At 34.2% G+C, this 22347-nt stretch overlaps 2 protein-coding genes across 2 annotated transcripts; one reads left to right on the top strand and one right to left on the bottom strand.

Annotated features, from left to right (window-relative positions):
* Positions 1-4133: 4133 nt before the first annotated feature.
* On the bottom strand, positions 4134-6226 carry LOC134264709 (uncharacterized). The gene is made up of 3 exons (XM_062746975.1): positions 5980-6226; positions 5413-5886; positions 4134-5234 (listed from the first exon to the last, which is right to left on the bottom strand). The coding sequence occupies exons 1-3, from the start codon at positions 6224-6226 to the stop codon at positions 4579-4581; spliced, it is 1377 nt and encodes a 458-aa protein (XP_062602959.1). The 3' UTR covers positions 4134-4578.
* An 11954-nt stretch (positions 6227-18180) lies between these two features.
* LOC134264708 (differentially expressed in FDCP 8 homolog) lies at positions 18181-22079 on the top strand (the record flags this gene model as incomplete). Its single annotated transcript, XM_062746974.1, has 8 exons — positions 18181-18793; positions 19013-19110; positions 19340-19489; positions 19909-20053; positions 20149-20213; positions 20306-20405; positions 20629-20756; positions 21966-22079. Coding segments are annotated over exons 1-8 (1353 nt in total), but the record flags the coding sequence as incomplete, so codon positions are not given.
* Between the last annotated feature and the right edge of the window lie 268 nt (positions 22080-22347).

The raw sequence follows: 22347 nt of genomic DNA, 5'->3' as shown, positions 1-22347 counted from the left end.
TAAAGTGACTTCTGGTCAACCTAATGATGTATAATACCGGTATAAGGTTACCTCTGGTTCCCCCTACTTATGTACAATTTAATGTGACCTCTGGTCCTCCTAATGATGTCCCCTAATGATGTACAATATAAGGTGTCCTCTGGTCCCCCTACTGATGTACAGTACAGTATAAGGTTTATGGAGAGAACGATCATAGGCATTTATGCCTGCTGTTCAATCCATTTCTGTGAATAAAATATATGTTAAACTAGAATAAGGTGTCCCCTGGTCATTCTACTGATGTACAATATAAGAGGACCTCTGGTCCCCTTACTAATGTACAATATAAGGTGACCACTGGTCCCCCTACTGATGTACAATATAAGGTGTCCTCTTGTCCCCCTATTGATGTACAATATAAGGTGACCTCTGGTTCCCCTACCAATGTACAATATAAGGAGACCTCTGGTCCCCCTACTGATGTGCAATATGATAACCTCTGGAACCCTCACTGATGTAAGGCGCAATATAAGGTGTCCTCTGCCCCCTACTGATGTACAATATAAGGTGAACCTAATGATTTATAATACCGGTAGGAAGTTACCTCTGGTCCCCCTACTGATGTAAAATATAAGGTGACCTCTGGTCCCCCGACTGATCTATAATATAAGGTGACCTCTGGTCCCCCTAATGATGTACAATATAAGGTGGCCTCTGGTCTCCTTACTTATGTACTATAAAAGGTGACCTCTGGTCCCCCTTCTGATGCAACATAAGGTGACCTCTGGTCCCCCTACCGATGTACAATATAAGGTGTCCTATGGTCCCCTACTGATGTACAATATAAGGTGACCTCTATTTATTTCTTTTTAAATGTAGTTTTGATTGATTTATGAATTTGATATGTTAATTCTAGAGAAAGGGGAGGAGATCTCCATGCAGCCGCAAACTTCGCAATACAGGGGGTACATCTTTGTAAGATAATTAAAATCAGGGGTTTACTTTAAAGTGTTAAAGTGATGAGGTCGCCCATTTGAACATGACCTCATAAGGAAGATGAAGGAGACATTAAATAATTCATTAACAAATAATTATTCCATTATGTTAAAGGATCGGTGATAAGTCCGAGCGAAATGAAGGGTGGAAAGGGGCAAGATCTCCCCCCCCCCGGCGGGGTAGAGATCTGCGAATGCAGAAACTGGACGTCGTTTACTCTGAGTCGCTTAATATTAGTAAGGATATCAGAGATTGGGCACTGCTATATATAGATACTATAACCTTACATGGAATAAAATCATAGGGGAGACCACAGGTCACCCACCGTAATCCATAAATGTTAAACTCTTATATGCAGTTATGCATATATGCAGTATATATAAGGAGCAGATCGCTACTTGGTTCAATGCATTTCACTGTAGAGATCCAACGAGTATAGACGTACATCTTACACTGCGTGCTACTCCACGTCGATGAAATTATCAAATTTTACGTATTTTTTCCGAAACAGGACAAAAGTGTCATTAAAAATACAAGTCAATACATTATTTACAAACACAAAAATACACATAAAATCAAGAAGTAAACGCAAAAAATCTAAGGCCACGAAAGAAGTACTACATGTTGGCCACGAGTTTCGAGTGTGCAATCGGGTGTAACGAAATCGAACGGTTTATATACCCGTCTGACGGTGCCTATTTATGAGAAGTGTTCAGCTTTAATTCTTATCGAACGTCAAATGGTCATAAAGACATGCTAATTTTTTTTAGAAAAGAGGAAGCAATTTTCGTTAAAATTTAAATAAAATATACTTAGTATATGGATTAACAAACAGTATTCAAGCTCAAAAGTCCATTAAACAATACAAAATTAGAGCAGGGCAAACACGGACCTCTAAAACATCAGTGATTGGATCAGGTGCCATGCAGAAGTGAGCTTGCCTGCCGACTCGTCACACTCACCGCATGCTCTTTGTCATGCATGATCGGGAAATAACAGAAAATCCGTCTAGAGTACATATTTAATGGCCTAAAAATATGTATGAAAAAAATACATTAGTTTCTGTTGTTTAATGGACTTCGGAGCTTGAAAACTGTTCGTTGTATCCATATATTTCATTTAACGAAAATTACTTCTTCTTTATCGTTATTTATATATATTTTACCAATTTATGCTTTTTTTCCCTTTTCATTGTTTTCGGGAGAACAGCTGTTAGGGAATATATTTGCAAGAAATGCAGAGTATATAGTAATAGTATATACATGTACTATCTTAAAATACAGAAGATGAAGATAACGACCGATGATCGATCTCATAAATCTTCACACAATACAAATCTGTGAACAGGGCTTAAACACGGAACATGAAAATCCCAGGGCTGGGGTCAGGGCCTAGGGGGAGAAAGAATCCCCTGTCGACCGGTCATACCCGTCCTGGGGCCTATTTATTGAAAAAATAGACGACAACACAGAGTCTGACACTTCTGTGTCATATTCATTGGGATATTTTACTAGCATCCACAAGTCAAATTTTATATTTAGTATTTACCACTTGTATTATATATCAAATTAAAGCTTATTAAAAATCATTTAAGAAAAATATAATTTTGAGATTTTATTGTCACGCGCTGTTACTAAAAATAGACTGCGAAATTTAAGGGTATTGGTCTTGTGTGTGACCACTTTTCTGAAATAAATTAAATGCATCACTTATGGCAAAATTTAAAGTTAGATGTTAAATATATATTTTTACCTTTCTTTTTTCTGTTACTGAGAATCATGATTATTAAATTTCATTGCATAAAACATCTAGATTGGCCTGTATCACTTGTCATTGAGGGCCTACTTCCTGTACATTTAGCCGAGACACACGATAAAAATGCAACGTTACGCCAACGTTATGCTCAGAAAAAGAGGTTAAAAATAAAATCAATAAACCTGATCACAAATTTATTTTAAAACAAGTAAAAAAAACTAAGTTATATCAACTGTTGAGGATTATATCATATTTAGCAAGTGAAACCCCCCAATAGAGCATACTTTACTGGGTTATATCTTTTAAAATATTGTCATATTTTATTACTTTAAGGTTGACTTTTTTTCTTGAAAAGAGGGGAAAACCAATGATTACAATGTAATATGAATGAAATTGATAATAAAATAAAATACAACAATTGCAATAAAGCGTTTTTAATTTTTTTAATTGACATTTTCTATTTATTACCCCTGTCGAAAAATAATCATTATTATAATGTGTAGATTTTGTATGAAAACAGTGCACTATCCATTGTGTTAGTTTTTGACAGCACACGATTATTTTTCTCCTTTTTCAAAAGTTTAGGTTTTATTGTTTTAAAACACAAACATTAAGGCAAAACATGCAAAAAATATAAAAATATGTTGCTGTTTTTAAATTTCAGAAACAAATTCTGTTACAAGGATTTAAATTTAAATACGACCTAAACAAAATATCAACTTTGTTTGGTAGTGTATAAAAGTTTACTATTGCCAAAAATTTTCATCATATCAGTAAATATTGTGATTTCTTTTCTCAAAGAAAATCATCTCTATCAACAGAATATTACACTGACTTCAGAACTTATAACAAATTGGCAATGAGTTCTTTGTAGGAGAGTGTGCATCTGTTACCATTGTCTCCTTTCTTAGTGAATTTATAAAGTTCTCTTTCTGTAACACATTGTTTCAAAACATTTTTTGTATACCGCAATTGTGCCTTAATGGCCTTGATTTTTTTCCTTGACACGACTGAGCTCATTTACTTTCAATTTACATTCCTTTTGAGATTTCCATAACCCATAGGAAACAATTTCATCGCTCTGTTTTTCAAGACGATGTAACCTTTTTCTTTGAACTTCTGCTTTGTTTTGAAAATCTTGCTCCTGTCGCTCTTCTCTTTTTTGCTGTATTTCTCTTCTCCGTCTTTCAAAGCTTTATCTTTCCGTTTGTACAGATTTTCTGGCTTCTGAAATGAGAATTTCCGTGTTTTCTTCTTTACTTTGTAACCAGTCGGATGTTTTATTCAGCAAAAATAGCGTGTAGGCTTCAATTGCAAGAGTAGATTTGTTAGGCTTACTTCTTAAAATATTACTTCTTAATATTTTGTCACCATTCAAGTTATTTGGCGAGAGAGCAGGAAATTTTCCCTTTATAAATTCTGGCAAATTTTGACAAGCATCTGTTAAATACGTTGATAAACGAAGGTAGTGGTAAGACATACTTTCAATAGAGAGTTCTCTGCTTTCAAGCAGATTCCATAAAGGAGTTGTGATCAATTTTGCAACAAGACCTAAAGCTTTCAATCCTGCGACATAAAATGAAACCTTAAGATCCGCAAGTACAGACATAAGGAGTCTCTTACTCTCGATGCATGATTTTTCAAGAAAATCAATCATGTGAGAATGGAGATAAAATATACAAGCTGCATTTTGAAACAAAATATTGAACCTATTTCCCTTAAACGGCTGTAATGGAAGGGATATGATACCATTGTGCTGAAGAAATGGCTGCATGTATGTTCTAAAACTCCCAAAACACCCACTTTTTTCATCTCCGCGCCTAGCAAAAGCTTTGCATGCATTTCGAATCAATCGAAAGCAACCTGACTCCCCTTCTTTAGAAAATCCCTCCTGATAGATTGGTGGGTCCTCTTGAAAATTCCCTTCTCTGTTTCGAACAAACATTTTTGGGCAGCATTGGCCATGTGAACTAGTCCATGAAGACCGCAAAAAAAGTTATTCAGTCTATTGACTGCTTCTTTCCCATCAATATCTAAAGTGTCGTAATCTTTTCGTATTTGTGGAAGAAGACTCTGTCTGTATATCTCTAGTAGTTCGTTGAATTTTAATTCAGTTGCTGCTCTATCACTCATTGTGTTTTGTATGTTGCCCAAAATTTTGTTCCCGCTATTTTCAAGAGTTTTATTGTTTGCATCAGATATATCCTCTAAAATATGTTTAAATTTGTCTAAAGTATTCTCTGCTGACTTGGTTGCCATTTCACGCAGTCCTAAAACAAAATATGATCCCTCTTCGTCGCGAAGCGAGAACCCACCATACTTTAGGCCATATTTCGAAGTTTCATCTGTATGTAACGTAGTATTCCTTTTCTCGGGTAACATTTCTTCTAGTTGTTTTTTAGCGAGTGAAAGACGTTGTATGTTCATATTTGCGATAGTTGATTGACATGGAAGATGATCAGCTTTTTTCCCTGCCAATTTTAAACACGCCTCAATGGTTGGTCCTATAAAAAGAAGTATAAAGATTACTTATTACATGTATGACGTAACTAAAAAATTTATCTTACATATAAGTTAGAGGTACATAAAAAATGATTCTTTCTCTACTTTTTGAAGGAGCACGCACAATAAAACACAAACATAACACACAAACTCAGGATGTACCAAAGTATTAGCACTTACCAATTTGGGTAGCAGGAACATTGTGTTCAAGAAGACTGTATACACATAGATGAAGCTGAGGTGTGAAGGTTTTCTCTTTTTTATTAAACAAGCGAATCACATCATTTTCCTTTGCTTCTTGTAATAGCTCAGACATTGCTGAAATTTCCTCCTCTTTCTCCTTTAATGTTTTCCTTAGTTCTCTGACAACATCGTTGAGGTCATCATTTTCGTCTTGTAATTCGCTTATGGATTTGCGACATTCCTCTACAGATGAATCTGCTGAAGTTTCTAAGCGGGTACATTTCGTTTTCCAGTATTCTTCTCTTCTTTTTGTTCGTTTGGTTTCTTGCTTTGAATCATTTAACTTCTCGCGAAGAATTTCCTTTTTCTTCGTTACTTCGTCTGAATAACTGCTTATACATTGTATGCTGGAATTTTGTTTTGACATAACTGATTCTAATCTTGATTTCTCTGTGACAAGACTTTGATTTTCAAGAATAAGTGATTTGGCAATTTAGATTGCCGTGGAAGAAGCATCACCATCTGAGCTAATTAAATATGATGATTCAGAAACCCTGGGTTTACTTTTAGACATCTTAGGTGGAACAAATTCCGTATCCAGGAATTCTTTGAATTTACTTCCCTCATTCAGACCATATGTCTTTCTAAGCTTCACATACTGAGTCCATAGCCTTGAAACTGCTACCTTAGTGGAGGTAAAATTGCAGTTTTGTGAGTTTTCAAAAACCCATTGAGCAGTCTTGGATGCTCCACATTCTTTTCTCAAGCTAATAATGTCAGAATTGAAAATTTTGATGTTTGAAGTGGACATTTCATTAAAAGATTGCAGCAAACTAACCATGAATATCACTGGTAGTAGCATATTATAGAATCTGAAAGGGGAAAGATGAGACAAAAATTTAATTTAAATTACATGATATTTAGGTTAAAAAATACATGTACATGTAAATTTCCGTAAACTGTATTAAAGATTGTCCAAATTGTCTGCGAATTGCTAGATTGTTAGATTAAGCTCTTACTATATCATTCTCTCTCTCCCCCCTCTCTCTCTCTTTCTTTAATTCCTCGCTTTCTCCCTCTCATGTTTGTTTGTTGTTTAACGTCCCTGATCAAACAATCTGAATCAAAATGTCTACACAACACAGTTAATGCAAAATTAAGCAGATCTACAGGCTGGCACGTAGCAACAGATGAAAGGGGGGGGGGGGAGGGGGCAGACCCACCCACCCCACACACACACACACACACACACTTTTTTCCAAACAGAAATTTAACTGTTGAAAATGTTCATTGAAAGCTGGTTGCCCCCTTTTTTGCTACAGGAAATTGATATAGGGTAATGTAGTTTTTTTTATATTAAAAAAATTGGTACCCCCCCCCACACACACACACACACATATACACACGAAACAGGATTTTCAAGTTTGAGCAATATATATTCCTTGTTTTGCTTGTTAAATTTTTTCAGGTAAGTAATTTTTTTTCTCTGACTGCCCCCCCCCCAACCTTTAAAAGCGATGCTACCTCACTGACGGGTATGAGCCTACCTTGCAAATGATTTAAAAATAAATAAAAATGTTTAAAAATAGATAATAATATTATCAAGCAAAAAATCCATCCATGCCTGTCCCTCGAGGGAAAATGTATAGTATATCACTATTTTTACTAATATGGTGTGTATAAATATTATTTCTTAATAAAGAAAAATACAAATTCAATTACAATACAGTATGTCAATGTGTGGATATAAACTGTATGGTATTAAGACAATGCAAATGAAGGCTGTGATAGTAAAACTATATTCCTCATAAAAACCATAATTTTCTATTACATTAATTTTTAAACATCATCCTCTAGAATTTATCATACGATAAATTAAGCTTTATTATTAATTTAGCAACTAACTTAAAAAAATTTTAACACTCCTTTAGATAAACAATAAAAAGGGTTTTATATATTATTTTTCCTTTTTTTTTTTTTATGTATTTATTTATTTATTTATTGTTTTTTTTTTTTTTAAATCATAAATTACGAGGGTCATTCAAAAAATACGTAGACAATGTCCTCCATCATCATATTATTCTTACAAAAATTTAGATCAACACATTTTTATATGTAAAAACATTTATTTTGTCAGTGTGTAAAGTTTCATTCCATTTGTTTTAAAAGGAACTCGTGTTAGACAATTTTAAAAGTAACATATTTTGTCACCACGGAGCATGGTTAACAATACTATGGTATCAAAAACAACGTCGGAAAATTTTCTTAAAATTACTCTGCCTTTTCATTTCATCCACAGTTTGTTGCTTCATCTGGATTCTTGAAACTAAAGCCCTTTACACCTAGTTCAGTAACAATTGTTTGAGTACCTTAAGTAAAATGAAAATATTTTAAATTGAAAGTTAAATTTCAAATTCTTTATCGCGTAACTCTTGTTTTCACAAGTTCCGCAAAAGTGAATCGCAAATCACATTTTATGACGTTACTAACTCTTTGACAAGATTTTTTACTATAATTTGTTTCTTCGCAGATCGTTCGTGGTCCGATTCCAAGTCTGTAACACTCAAACAATGGTCATTCCCATTATAAACAAATGCATAGCATTTTGCATCAATTTCCTGGTTCATCAAGCATTCTCAGAGTTTCTTTTAAAGGTTTCCCGAATGCAAAACAAAATTTTATCGGTACTCCTAACTCCACGTCCTTCGACGTCATCATTTTTTGCTTCTTTTCATGAAGTCTATCTGCCTTTAAAGATTGATATCTTTTAAACGAAGTGATGTATCACATTAAATTTTAGCATATGCAGTAATTGAACAATTTTGAATTTAAACATTTCAATTTTATTTCATTTAAGAGCCATTTATTAGAGATACGACTCTAGACATTATAAAGTGTATAATTAGAAAATAGGTCAATTTTGACCCTGCTCCGTACCCCATTTTTTCTGTCTTAAATCTTTGATAATTTTGATAATTATCAAGATATTTTCCAATTTTTTTGCTCAAATTATTTGAATTCATTGTTACAATATGTGTAAAAAAAATTTGGTTTTAATATGACGTTAAATAAAAAAGTTATGACAAAAGTCTACGAACTTTTTGAATGACCCTCGTATTGCTTAAAAATTACAACATGCTTTTTTCTTTTCTTTTCTTTTTTTTTTTATAGATATTTACCCAGTTCTCATCATTGATTCATGTAATATATTAATTTAGTGACATTTATAAATGAATTTTAGCATGAAATTCTAAAAAAAAAAATACCTCCTTTGGCACCCCATAAGAAAGACATGCAGAGTTACACCCCTCTGAAAATCCATAGTTACAGTAAACAAACTCCATTACAAAACAGTTTAGCCCATAGGCGCTCCCCATGTAATTCTGTAAATGACGTATGATAAGTATATATAGGTCTACCCCTCTATACTATAAAATGGATATTTTATAGTATAGAGGGGTAGACCTATATATACTTATCATACGTCATTTACAGAATTACATGGGGAGCGCCTATGGTTTAGCCTAGTAGGCGTGAAAATGACGTTAAATGAAGTAATTCGCGAAATATGTTGTGTTGTTATTTGAAGGATCGCTTTTTAGCGCCGATGTTAGGGAAAATAATCTACACAGTTTCTTAAAGAAGAGACGATTCTCTTTCGATCTATTATTGTAACACATATGCAACCGGCTCAGCATACGAGTGAAAAATCGCTCTGAAAAAAAGCTTACGTTTGACGATCTATTATCATAGCAATTAAGTAAAATAGTCGGACATGTTTGATATCATTATACTCACCATGATCTTCTCCACCTACTTTTGTACAAAAAAGCAGACTAATACCTCTGTAGTCCTGGTAACGGAGGAATAAAAGAACGCGGTTTTTAGGACGTGTTAAATTCGTGACGTTTTATTTCAGAACATGTTCCAACAATGAAGCGGAATATAAAAAAGCATAAAACAATAAAAAATTTAAAATTATAATATTCAGATAGTTAAACAATTTGTCTTTACAGTTCAATTAGATTTTTTGATGTTGTAGATATGAAAATGTGTTAAATACGCTCTTTAAAACTGGTAGTTTTGTATACTGTCACATAGCGTAATAAATAACGTAAAATGACTTGTGGATGCTAATTTTACTTAAAAGGGACGTTAATGCATGGTAATCTAACAAACATGCTCTATGATAAACGTGATATCCTTACTTTTTCAATCGTCAACTTCCCCTACTAATGCAGCAATACATTGTTTACCTTTGTCACCTGCATACGGGGTTTATATCTCTCAATTGATTCGATATGCAAGAGCATGCTCTACGTATATATACAATTACAATTTATCATTGAGTCCAATGCTGACAGACATTTTTCATATTAATTGTTAATCCATTATTTATACACTGAATTGACGACGGATTTTTCCGCTCTTTCCCGATCATGACAAGGAGCATATGGCGGGTGTGACCGGTCGGCAGAGAATGCTCCACTCTTCCTCGGCACCTGATCCCTCCTCTGATGTTTTTGGAGGTCCGTGTTTGCTCTCCTCCTATTTATATTATACCCCCCTAAAAACTTCGTATATAGGAATCACCTTGTCCGTCTGTCCGTCCGTCCGTCTGTCTAGCTGTGCAAACGACAGTCCGGTCCATATCTTTCTTACGGAGGAATATTAGTATCTACTACTCCACACAAACATTGCCCATGACCTAATGGTGTGTCATGATCTTGACCCAAGGTCATTTGATGAAATTCAAGGTCACTGGAAGAAAAAATTCATAATTTGTGTCCGGTCCATATCTTTCTTATAGATAAACTTGGAAGGTTCTAATTTCACACAAAGATTGCTTATAACCTAAGGGTGTGTCATGACCTTGACAAAGGTCATTTGGGGAAGTTCAAGGTCACTGGAAGAAAAATTTCATAATTTGTGTCCAGTCCATATCTTTTTTATAGATAAACTTGGTAGATTCTCATTTCACACAAAGATTCCTCCTAACCTAAGAATGTGTCATGACCTGGGTCAAGATCATTTGGGGAAGTTCAAGGTCACTGGAAGAAACATTTTATAACTCTTGTCTGGTCCATATCTTTCTTATGGATAAACTTGGTAAGTTCTCATTTCACACAAAGATTGCTCAAGATCTAAGGATGTGTCATGACCTTGGGTCTAGGTCATTTCGGGAAGTTCAAGGTCACTGGAGGGAAAATTTTATAATTTGTGTCCGGTCTATATCTTTCATTATTATGGAAAAACTTGAATCTACTACTTCACACAAACATTGCTTATGACCTGAGGTTGTGTCATGACTTTGTAACAAGGTCATTTATGCAAGTTCAAGGTCACTGACAGAAAAAGTTCATAATTCGTGTCTGGTCCGTATATTTAGTCTATTTTTTATTAGGCTGAGCCTTTGTTTCATTTATCAAAAATATAATGAGCAATTACATTTGCACTAAAAATGTTTTAGCATTTCTCTCTTCTCTTAAATCCATAAAATATTCATGATTTATGACCTCTGAAAAACCCAGCGGGGGGGGGGGGGGTATTTTGTCCCGTTTGGACAGTTCTAGTTTGTTTTGTTTTATGGACTTTGAACTTGAATACTGTTCGTTATCTCCATATGTTTCACGTAGAAGTTTTTTTTTTAATAAATTCTGCTTCATAGGAATATAAAAAGGTCGGATAAAAGAGGGGCACAATTAGCATCTATAGGGTTCCAACTGTTTGTTGGAAGACTTGGTCTCCGAAGATTACCACAGGTACTTGGGTCGTGGTTTATAAATATGTATAATGTACCTTATTGATACTTTTTTTTTACATATCAATAAGGTACAATATAAATATTAATAAACCACGACCCAAGTACCTGTGAAGATTACCTACAAAGTTGTCATTTATTTGTTTGTAGAATAAGTGTTTTTCAACGAAGAATTTTTTTGATCGCCAATTGCAAGATATGGTGGAATGCAAGATTAAACGTTGATTACGAATATTATGTATGTTCATGGAATCAATTGCTTTAGTTGTTTGCACTATAAACACTTGTCATGCAAAAAAATAGAAACGAGCACTAAGATTTATATATTATGACTACACAAGCAGTTATGACCAGCTACTAGTAAAATCAAACCTCCCCTCACTGAAAATCAGGCGTATGAGAGCCATGGCCCTAGAAGTTTTCAAAATTATGAACAAGCAAAGCCCACTGTTCCTGCAAGATTGAGTTCAACAGCGAAATTCCACATACAATTTTAAGTATCAAAAGACTCTGGAATTACCTAGGCCAAGAACAACTAGGTATGGAAAACAGTCATTCAGCTATGCAGCTGCTACGTTGTGGAATTCTTTACCAAATCATGCTAGGGAACTTTCCACCCTCAGCCAGTTTAAAACCTTCGTTGAAACATGGACGGGGGTAAAATGCAAATGTAGTTCCTGCAGAAACCACAGCGTGGGGCTGCATAGCTGATGAGACGATATTTGTTATTTATTTATTTAGTTTAGAAACAGTTTTTTATTTTTGAAATTTTCCATTATTTTTGAAATCTTTCATTTACTTTACTGATACCACCTCATTTTATTTTATTGTTTTCTAGTGTTTCTCTTATATCTGTAAATTAAACCTTGCCTCTTGAAGAATTTTTTCTTTACCCTCACAACAATGCATATCTTACCTATGTACCTGCAGTAGGTAGGGACTGACCCAATCACTAGGCAGGATGTGTATTGATGAGGAATATAAATTATTTTTTTCCCCTTCTTTCTCAATTTGGTTTAGCTATATCTGTGTGGATTTTTAATTTTCTAAATTTTCAAATTTATTGATTTTAGGCCATCCTTAAAAAATTGTTTTTTTGCGGTAACGCGACCGACTCACCAAAATCCACCCTACTGGATTTTTTTTATGGGTTCAAAAAAAATTTTTTTTTTTTTTTTTTTTTACAGATCCATTTTCTAATTTTATCCTATTGACATTTTTTTACGTCCCCATTGCACCTGTAGATGCCGTTTTTTAAAAAAGAACTGATGTGTTCTAATATTTGAACAATAAAAGATTGGATTCATTAAGAATGCCTTAATTTTCTTGTTTGATTAGAAACTTAAAGTGAAAATACCTCTGTATAATTGAAATTTAATTCTGACTTTTTGTCTCCAAAAAAAAAAAAATAAGCCTACCTACCTACCCACACCTTAAATGATGAGGCGCGTTACCGCAAAAAAAAATTTTTTTAAGGATGGCCTTATTATTATTATTCATTATTATTAATAATAATACAATTAGTTATTTTTAATCTGACTTTATGGGTTAAACGTAGTGCCTAATTAATTTTATATTACTGTCATATGACTTTTATTTATTTATTTTATAATATTCACATTATTATTATTTCTGTTTTTCTTAATGAAATCATATTGCTTTTCAAGTTTGTCTTTTTTCTTTAACATATATATATATATATATATATATATATATATATATATATATATATATATATATATATATATATATATATATATATATATATATATATATATATATATATATATATATATATATATATATATATATATATATATATATATATATATATATATATATATATATATATATATATATATCAATTCCCAAAGTTTGTTTAATTCTTAAAACTCGTTTTATCTGCCATATGTATGTGTATATATGTACATGTGTTTTTGCATGTTAATTTATGTTTGTAAATGTTTTCTTGTGATATTTTAACTGTGATAGTCGGATTAAGAGCTCTACAGAGCTCATGTTTCTTGTTATGCAATGTATACAATGCCGACTTTAAATAAAAATTTACTTACTTATGCTTATTTTATATGGAAATTGAAAAGTTCTACGAATTTCGGGAGAAATATTTAAACTATAATCCAGAAAATTTAGAGTAGAAAAGTAAGAAAGCAAAAATTTGTATAAAATGATAAATTGTGAAAATATTTTAATCACGTACATGAGTTTACAGAATCATTTGGGGTCATTCTAGCTGCAGATCTGTAGCTCTCCAAAAAATAATTTGACAGACCGTAGAGCTACAGTGCCACCCATTGAAAAAACTGTATATTTATTGCGCACAAAAAAGTGCGCTGTTTATCAATTTATTTCTCTATGTTTTTAAAACTAAAACCTCAAAATATTACTAAACGTGTATTCCTAACATAATCTTTCACTGCTTCCACAACAAAACATACATTATAGTTGTTGTATATAGCCCTCCTGGCCCTGAAATCGAGATCATCGAAAATTTCGTCTGTTTATACTGCCATTTTGATTTGTAAGATAAATCGGCCCAACGCGTTTCGTGTAGATGTCAACTACGAAAGTACTTGATAGAAGAGTACGGAATGTTTTGAAATCTAAAGTTTTTGCAATTGAGGTAAGAATTTGGAAGAATTAATCCATACACAAGCGCAACTTTTTGTGCGCAATAAATATACAGTTTTTTCAATGGGTGGCACTGTAGCTCTCCGGTCTATCAATGTATATTTTTCGGAGAGCTACAGTTCTGCAGCTAGGGTCATTCAGAGCACTTGAGAAACTTATTGCACGGGTTACCAACAAGATCCTCTTGCTTTGAGTCCACTAAATCGGGATCGAGATTCAATTTTTTGGTAAACAAATAAACAAAGTCTGAAACAGTGAGGAGAAAGCGATCATTTATCTTTTAGGCTGAATCTGTTATCAGATACAAGAAAAACTGTCAAAATGAACGGTATTTTTATACATTTTATTACCTGTAGTTAATTATTTTAGCCTACATTGTTTCACTGGATCTCTGCAACAACACTGACAGTCGCGATCGCGTGACAGGAAGTGTCTGGCGGATTTCCAATTTTCGATAGGCTATCTTTGTTTTTTGTATGATGTTTAAAAACTGTAAATATTGACTGTATAATATCAATAGTCATTGCAACGAAAAGCTGTGTACTACAGAAACAGATGAAAGTTATCTTGATGCATGTAATTTGCTTCATTGTCGTTGTTGAGTATAATTTGTGTTGCAGTTTTTATACGCCCGTCTTAAGACGGGACGTATTATGTTATAGGCTTCGTGTCCGTCCGTCTGTCCGTCTGTCCGTCTGTCTGTTAGCTTTTTCGTTTCCGGCTCATAACTTTAATACTACTAGGCCTAGGATTACCAAACTTTGTCATCTGATGCATCTTGGGTAGAAGGTGTGTCGCACACAAAAAGTAGGTCGCTCTGACCTTTAATTAAGAAGTTATAGCCAAATATGGAAAAATCCTTTCCGGCCCATAACTAGAAAACCATAAGACCTACAATCATCAAACTTGGCCAGTTTATGCATCTTAGGTAGAAGGTGTGTCGCGACCTATTTCAAGGTCACTGTGACCTTTAATTTAAGTGGATTTTTAAAAAAAAAATGTGTCTTTTTACTATTCATTTACACATCCTAAATAATGTAAGAGTATTGCACTGTTCTTATTAAAAAAGTGTTAAATCAAGAAAATACTTATTTTTTTTTAAGCATATACTTGACAGCAATCTAAAACAAATATAATGTATGTTAGAGAAATCCCATGTCTCCCATGAGTGTAATTATCAAGCACTGGTCAAGAAGAATTTTGATAACAGAAAATTGCATGTCAAATTAGAGAGAAACTAGTGCTAATTGTAACGGGGACCGTTACAGATGTTCCCCAAACGCTCCCCAACTACCTTTTGGTGCCATATTCCCTGTAAGCTTCATTAAATAAGACAAACTCTATGCATCTGAGATTTTAACAACATTTACAAAGAAGTGTACAAAAATCATTTAAACTTTAGCATTGCACGCGTGCACATGTGAATGCATTTGCGTCATGACCATATCATCTTGTCTACACAATCTATATTTTTAATACACTGAATATTAAAGTATTTAATCCAAAATTATTTAAAAAATACGCTCATTCAAGTGTATGTTTGATTTTACTCATTTCACGTGCACGCACGTGTATACATGAGCATGGTGACCATACCTTCTTGTAGAAGTCCATTACATCTATCTATGTTCTAAATTCCACCCCGTTTGGGTGAAAACTAAGGGAGTTATAGCTGTTTAAACTTTCAGCCAATCAGATTGCAGCACATGTACACGCATGTGTATGCATGTGCATGGTGACCATACCTACTTGTAGAAGTCCATTATATCTATCTATGTTCCAAATCCCATCCTGTTTGGTTGAAAACCAAGGGAGTTATAGCTGTTTAAAGTTTCAGCCAATCAGATTGCAGCGCACGTGCATGCACGTGTTTTCATGATAATTTCTTTTATTTCATGTTGTAGGATATTCTAATGCATGGCTATGTTCAAAATTTCAAAGGATTTCGTCAAACAACAAGAAAGATATTGAGACTTTAGTTGCAGCCAATCAGAGCGAAGTGCACGTGCATGCGCGTGAGATCTTGCTATTTTCACCATGTCGTCATGTCTATACTACTAATATATCCTCACATTATGAGCTTCAAAGCATTTCATCTAAAAATAGAACAGTTGTGGCTATATCTACTATATTGGTCATTTCACGTGTTGCACGTGCACGCTCTTGCAAGCACGTGCGCGCAAAATGACCTTGATTCCGCAAATCTACATAACATGTCTACTAACCCTAAAAAGGTTTTACCTATATCGGACGAACAGTTTACAAGATCATTCCCGGACAAAAAAGTTCCAGGAAGAAGAAGAAAAATAATAATAATAATAACTAGGGCTAATTGTAACGGGGACCGTTACAGATGTTCCCCAAACGCTCCCCAACTCCCTTTTGGTGCCGTATTCCCTGTAAGCGCTATTAAGTAAGACACACTTTATGCAATTTAGACTTAAACAACGTTTTCCCAGAAGAATACAAAATGTATCTAAATTTTAGCATTGCACGCGTGCTCATCTGAATGCATGAGCGTAATGACCACATCATCTTGTCTACACTATATATATATATATTTTAATATACTTAATAACAAATCAATTAATCCAGAAGTATTAGAAAATACACTCATTTAAGCGTATTTTAATATTACTCATTTCACATGCACGCACGTGCATGCACGTGCATGAGGACTATACCTTCTTGTAGGAGTCTATTATGTCTGTCTATGTTCTAAATCCCATCCTGTTTGGTTGAAAAACAAGGGAGTCATAGCCATTTCCAGTTTTAGCCAATAAGATTGCAGCACACGTGCATGCGCGTGTTTTCACGACAATTGTTATATATCATATTGTAGTACATCCTAAAGTATGTATATATTTAAGATTTCATAGCATTTCGTCAAAAAACAAAAAAGATATTGAGATTTTTGTTTCAGCCAATCAGAACGAAGCGCACGTGCATGATGACCATACCTTCTTGTAGGAGTCTATTATATCTGTCTATGTTCTAAATCCCATCCTGTTTGGTTGAAAAATAAGGGAATTATAGCCATTTCAAGTTTAAGCCAATCAGATTGCAGCGCACGTGCATGCGCGTGTTTTCATGACAATTTTTATATATAATATTGTAGAACATCCTAAAGTATGCCTATATTTTAAATTTCATATTATTTCGTCAAAAAACAGAAAAGATATTGAGATTTTTGTTTCAGCCAATCAGAGCGAAGCGCACGTGCATGCGCGTGAGTTCGTGCTAATTTGACAGTGTCATATTATCTACACTATTAATATATCTTTATATAATGAGTTTCAAATCATTTAATTAAACAATGTAAAAGTGATAGCGATATTAAGTATATCGGTCATTTCTCTCATTTCACGCGCACGCACGTGCATGCGTATGCGCGCAAAATGACCTTCGTTCCGCACACCTACACTACACACCTATTAACCCTAAAAAGGTTTTAGCTTAGTTGGGTGAACAGTTTCTGAGAACACTCGCGGACAAAAAAGTACCGGAGAACAAAGAAGAAAAAAAGAATAATAATAATAATAATAATAAGAAACCGAGTAAAAACAATATGTTCCCAAACTCCGTTTGGGGAACATAATAATAAGAAACAGAGTAAAAACAATATGTTCCCCAACTTCGTTTGGGGAACATAATTAATGGGTTTTGAGTGCGAGGAGCTATTGACAGAGCATTGGCCTTATCTATATCCCTTGAGAATTGGGCAAATGGGTAAGCCTGTTTGATTAAAAATAGCTCTTGTTGACTAGCTTAAGTTTTGAAATAAATTTGATGAAAAGTAATTAAAACTAATTTGATATTGCATAATAGACTAATCTGATATTATGTAATATTATTAATTTAAAAACTAATTTTATGGGGTGGGGTTGAATCAGCATGTCCATATGAATTACATACTAAAATCTGTCGGACATTAAATCTCAACCAAAAAAAAAAAAAATCTGAGAGTATTTTATATGTTTTAAAAAAAAATTATAGTGCAGACCCATTCATCTCTTGGTAGTAATGAGCAGACAAGCATCCAGTTAAAGATTAATTAATGAGTTCAATGTAGGAAGGGTAGCTATCTCAGTCGCTCTGATTAAGCAGCCCTTTGGGGATTAGACAGAAGAACTGCTGGTCAGTTTATAACATATGTCATTTGATGGCCAGCCTTTTTTTTCAAAATTAATTTGGTATAGATTAAGTTGTTAAGACTAATTTGATGATGGGCATTTGACAAGGTTTAACACAACCAGCACAGAAATCTATCAGTGATGTAATATTTATTATAATTGATGCCTACATCACAGGGGATGGATAAATGACAAATCATCGAAATCTTTGAATCAAGGTTGATGTGATTTTCTTGCACCTAAACTGTTCAAGAAAATTGTAATTTTTTTGACGGGCGTATCATGCTGTGGCGCGGCACTTTATTGTGTTATGCCATGGAAAAATCCACTGAAACATCGACAGTGAGAAGAGCCTCAGATCTCCCAATAAGTGCCAAAAGTACAGTATCGGGTGGCCTTGTGCATCACATCGAGTCAAGTACAGCCAGTGTTAAGTTAACGGGGCATCGTGTCAGGAAGCTCTCCGACACAGATTCAGATTTCTCTTCATCAGAGGAGGAAGAGAGAGACTACACAATTACAGAGATTGACCTGAATAAGGAAGTGGGACCTCCGTCAGGGCTCGAAGACACAGAACCACTCAGCGATGAAGATAGTGGGACCGTGACAGTGAAAAGCTCAAACAACCGGGAACAGTTAGATTCACTGCAGACATCGGAACCTAAAGTCAAAGTCATTGTAGAAGAGTCCAGACAAAAGTCAGAGCTGAAGAAAATATTTTCTGTGGACAGATTCAATCCTTTTGACAGAGATTTACACATGGAGGAGAACCATTATACAGAGGAAGTCATACCAGCTATCAGTGAACAGGATTTTAGATTCAAGTCCAGTAACGGTGTGTGTGTGTAAATCCTGATATTTCTGTATAATCCTTCATTTTTGAGTCATGGTTAAGTTAAATGTAAAGTTTTTAAATGAAGACATACATGCAGACCAGTCACAAAAGAAAAATTGATGGTCATTATGAGGATGTTTTGCAGATCTATAAACTGTGATGATAAAGGGAGATGGTTTTGCAGTCTTAATCTTATGCATATGTGTATCTCTAATTCAGGATCTAATGGCAGCTCTTGGACGGACATTTCTGATGACAATCCAGACATTACGAATGCTGACCTGGGACTAGCAGAGGATCACTTCTCTCACCCTGAGGCAAGTAACATTTTATTTGTTGACATTGTTTAGAAAAATTCTTGTAATTAATTGACTGATGTTTATAATCTCTGAATGGCCATTGATAGAATATTTTGAGTGAGAGGATACAAGATCTTGCTTGGATACAAAGTTCTTTTGATTATCTTGGTACAAAATGAACTACATATATGCACTTTCAAATTAGATTTTCATTTTGTATCTGACGTCTTTGTATTGATATGAACAGGGACATTTTGGGCTGAGTAGCACAGAGGAGATGGAGATGGCTATAGAGAATTGTAAAGATTTGATTGGTCAAGCCCAGCCTCATTCTGACCGACACAAAAATCTTGTCCAGAAACTGGTTCAACTGAGACTGAAGCTTCAGGAGTTAAAGGTAAACTTACCAAAGTTATAATGAAAAGGCATAAAATGCTAAAGATATTTGAACAAAACTGAGCAAATGAGAAATCTCATTCAAGCAATGAGTGTAACTGTGCATGTTTGTTTGTTTGTATGTTGTTTAACATCCCTTTCGAGAATTTTTCACTCATATGGAGACACTACCACTTGCTGGTGGAGAGCTGCAAATTTTGTCCTTTAGTCGGCACTCAGGGCCATTGAGCAGGGAGGGATCTTTCTCATGCCAGCACCTACTGCGACAACATTCTCAACCAAAAGACAACCCTGGACCTCCCACAGTGGGATTTGAACCCTGGACATGAGGATAAATTTCTTACTTCACGACTTTAGAGCAGACATTCTAACCACTGTGCCACACGGGGTGACTTAACTGTGCATGTATTTCTTCAACAGGATGGCCCAGAACCTGTCCCACTAGATGTTAAGCTGGTGGTGGGACACAAATTCCAGACCCAGGAGAGTCGGAGTACAAAGTACTACTGTGAGAAGTGTAACGCCATGATTCTGGGGGTCATACAGAAATGGTTCAAATGTTCAGGTAGCTATGTAACCTGGATAAAGCAGTTCATTTTGTAATTATGCAGTGTGTATGTTGTCAGGGGCATTAAGACTTCGCGTTTTGTTTTTTTTCAGAATGTGGATATAGCTGTCATGAAAAGTGTCTTAATACAATAACTAGAATGTGTGCCAGTCAGAAGGTTAGAAATCAGACAATTGGTGAAAGGTTATACATCTTATATTTAAAATAAGATATTTTATGTCTTAATGAATAAAATGAATACTTTTGTAGGTGCTGGATATCCCTGAATTCTGTCTTTCAATTTGTCCAAACAGAGGTTTATCTGCCCAGAACTACAGGTGTGCAGAATGTAGGAAAGCCATTTCATTCCGTAAGATTTTCTTTGTCAACTTACACATTTAATTCAGTAACATCAGTCAGCAAGTCATTGGATTTTTGCTGCCTACTCTCAATTAACTTTTTTTATCAAATCTCCGTAATTTTTTTTGGCATAGATTAAATCTCCATCCTTTTTATTGCCGTTTGCATCTGCCCCTTTATTGTTTTTTTCTTATATTCAATATATTTCAATGGTTATGGTCTTTCTTTCCCAGAGTCAGGTTTCAGTGAGCCTCGGCTTTGTGATTACTCAGGAAATTATTTTTGTGAACTTTGTCACTGGAACAATATTATGGTCATTCCTGCCAGAGTTCTACATAACTGGGACTTTGAACCCAGAAAGGTCAGTGCTCTTTGTATTTATGAGTAATATATCATAATGAATTTAAGATTTCTTGCTCAATTGAGCAATTAAACTGCTTGTCGAATATATACAGTTAATTCTCGATAAACCGCCACCTTTTGTAATTTAATAATCATGGCGGTATAACGAATTTGGCGATGAATTGAATTTCCCATCTTTTAGAAAACAAGAAGTATGCGTAGAGTTACTGTTCTTAGAAATACCATTTAGCGTTTCTATTTTTAATATAACATATACATGAAAATAACAACATATTTCTGATTGAAAATACTTCAAGTAATTTTTTTAAATTTACAATGTCGCTAAAACAAAATGTGCAGTTATGAAAGAAAGGCAAGTAAATGTGTATGCATGTAAATCTGCATGTATGATATTGAAAAAAAAAAAACTTGCTGGGTGGACTGTCGTGATATATTGCCGATAGTACGTAAAATGCATTCTTGAATAAATTCATTGTTTATGGCATTATTGATAATGAAACGTTCACAATTTATACCGTTTTATTATTTTTTCAGCAAACCTTACATTGTTAAAAGCAGAGATCATCAAAATAATATTGTTATCGGCGTACTAAGTTTAACAGTGACCGCTTTCGTGGCGAAGCCGTGAACAAATATTTTTATTAAACAGAAAACAAAATTATTATAACAGTTCATGTTAAAATTATTGTTTATTTAATGCTCGTTTAATTACTTAATTGCATGTACCTTGTCTGCCTTTGCATGCTTTACAACAGGGATGGCGTCAACCAATTAGCCGTGCTTCACTGACCACATGCACCTGTGGCGGTATATCGAGATAATTGACATTTAAAAATGGACGTTTGTTGTGAAAACAGGGTGGCGGATGGTGGTATGCGAATTTGGCGTTATAAAGAGAATTTTATATAGCAGGAAAAACGTTCTTGGGAAATCATGGCGGTATTGCGAAAATGGCGATGAATCGAATGGCGATAATTTGAGAATTGACTGTTTGTGTTAATTTGCATACAAAATGCATGTGTATGCACATGTAAAATTAATTTACATTTTTAGAACTTAGCAATTTTTAAATATTACATGATTTTCTTATGATGTATGAAAAAAGAGAGTAAAATTATTTGCTACCTGCTGGTTATTTGTAGAATTTTACAATTTCTTAATAACAAATTGATAACGTTTTAATTTAATGACAATAAACCTGTTACAGGTGAGTCGTGCCTCTAAGCAGTTCCTGAAGCTGATGACCTCTAAATCTGTAATGAGAATCCAGGATGTCAACCCCATGCTGTTCAATTTCGTAGAGGAACTCAATGATGTCAAGGTCAGTTTGAAAATTAGGTCACATTTTACAAAAGAACTACAACTTGAACAAAAAAATCAGGCCTACATTTAACAAAACTGAGACCAAAAAAAAAAAATCAGGCCTGCATTTAACAAAAGACATACCACTCAGACCAAAGCCTCTAGCTTGTAAAATCTTGCTAACTTATTATTCTTACAAAAATAATTTCCATTTACTTTCAATTTCATCCTGGAAAAAATATCTAAATAAATTTTAAATTAATGTTAAGGAGTATTATATTTTTGGC

The sequence above is a fragment of the Saccostrea cucullata genome, unplaced genomic scaffold (genome assembly GCF_032062105.1).
Source record: "Saccostrea cucullata isolate Sc308-1 unplaced genomic scaffold, CSIRO_AGI_Scuc_v1 ctg11067, whole genome shotgun sequence".
Lineage (NCBI taxonomy): Eukaryota > Metazoa > Mollusca > Bivalvia > Ostreida > Ostreidae > Saccostrea > Saccostrea cuccullata.
This window is presented reverse-complemented; position numbering and strand designations above follow the sequence as displayed.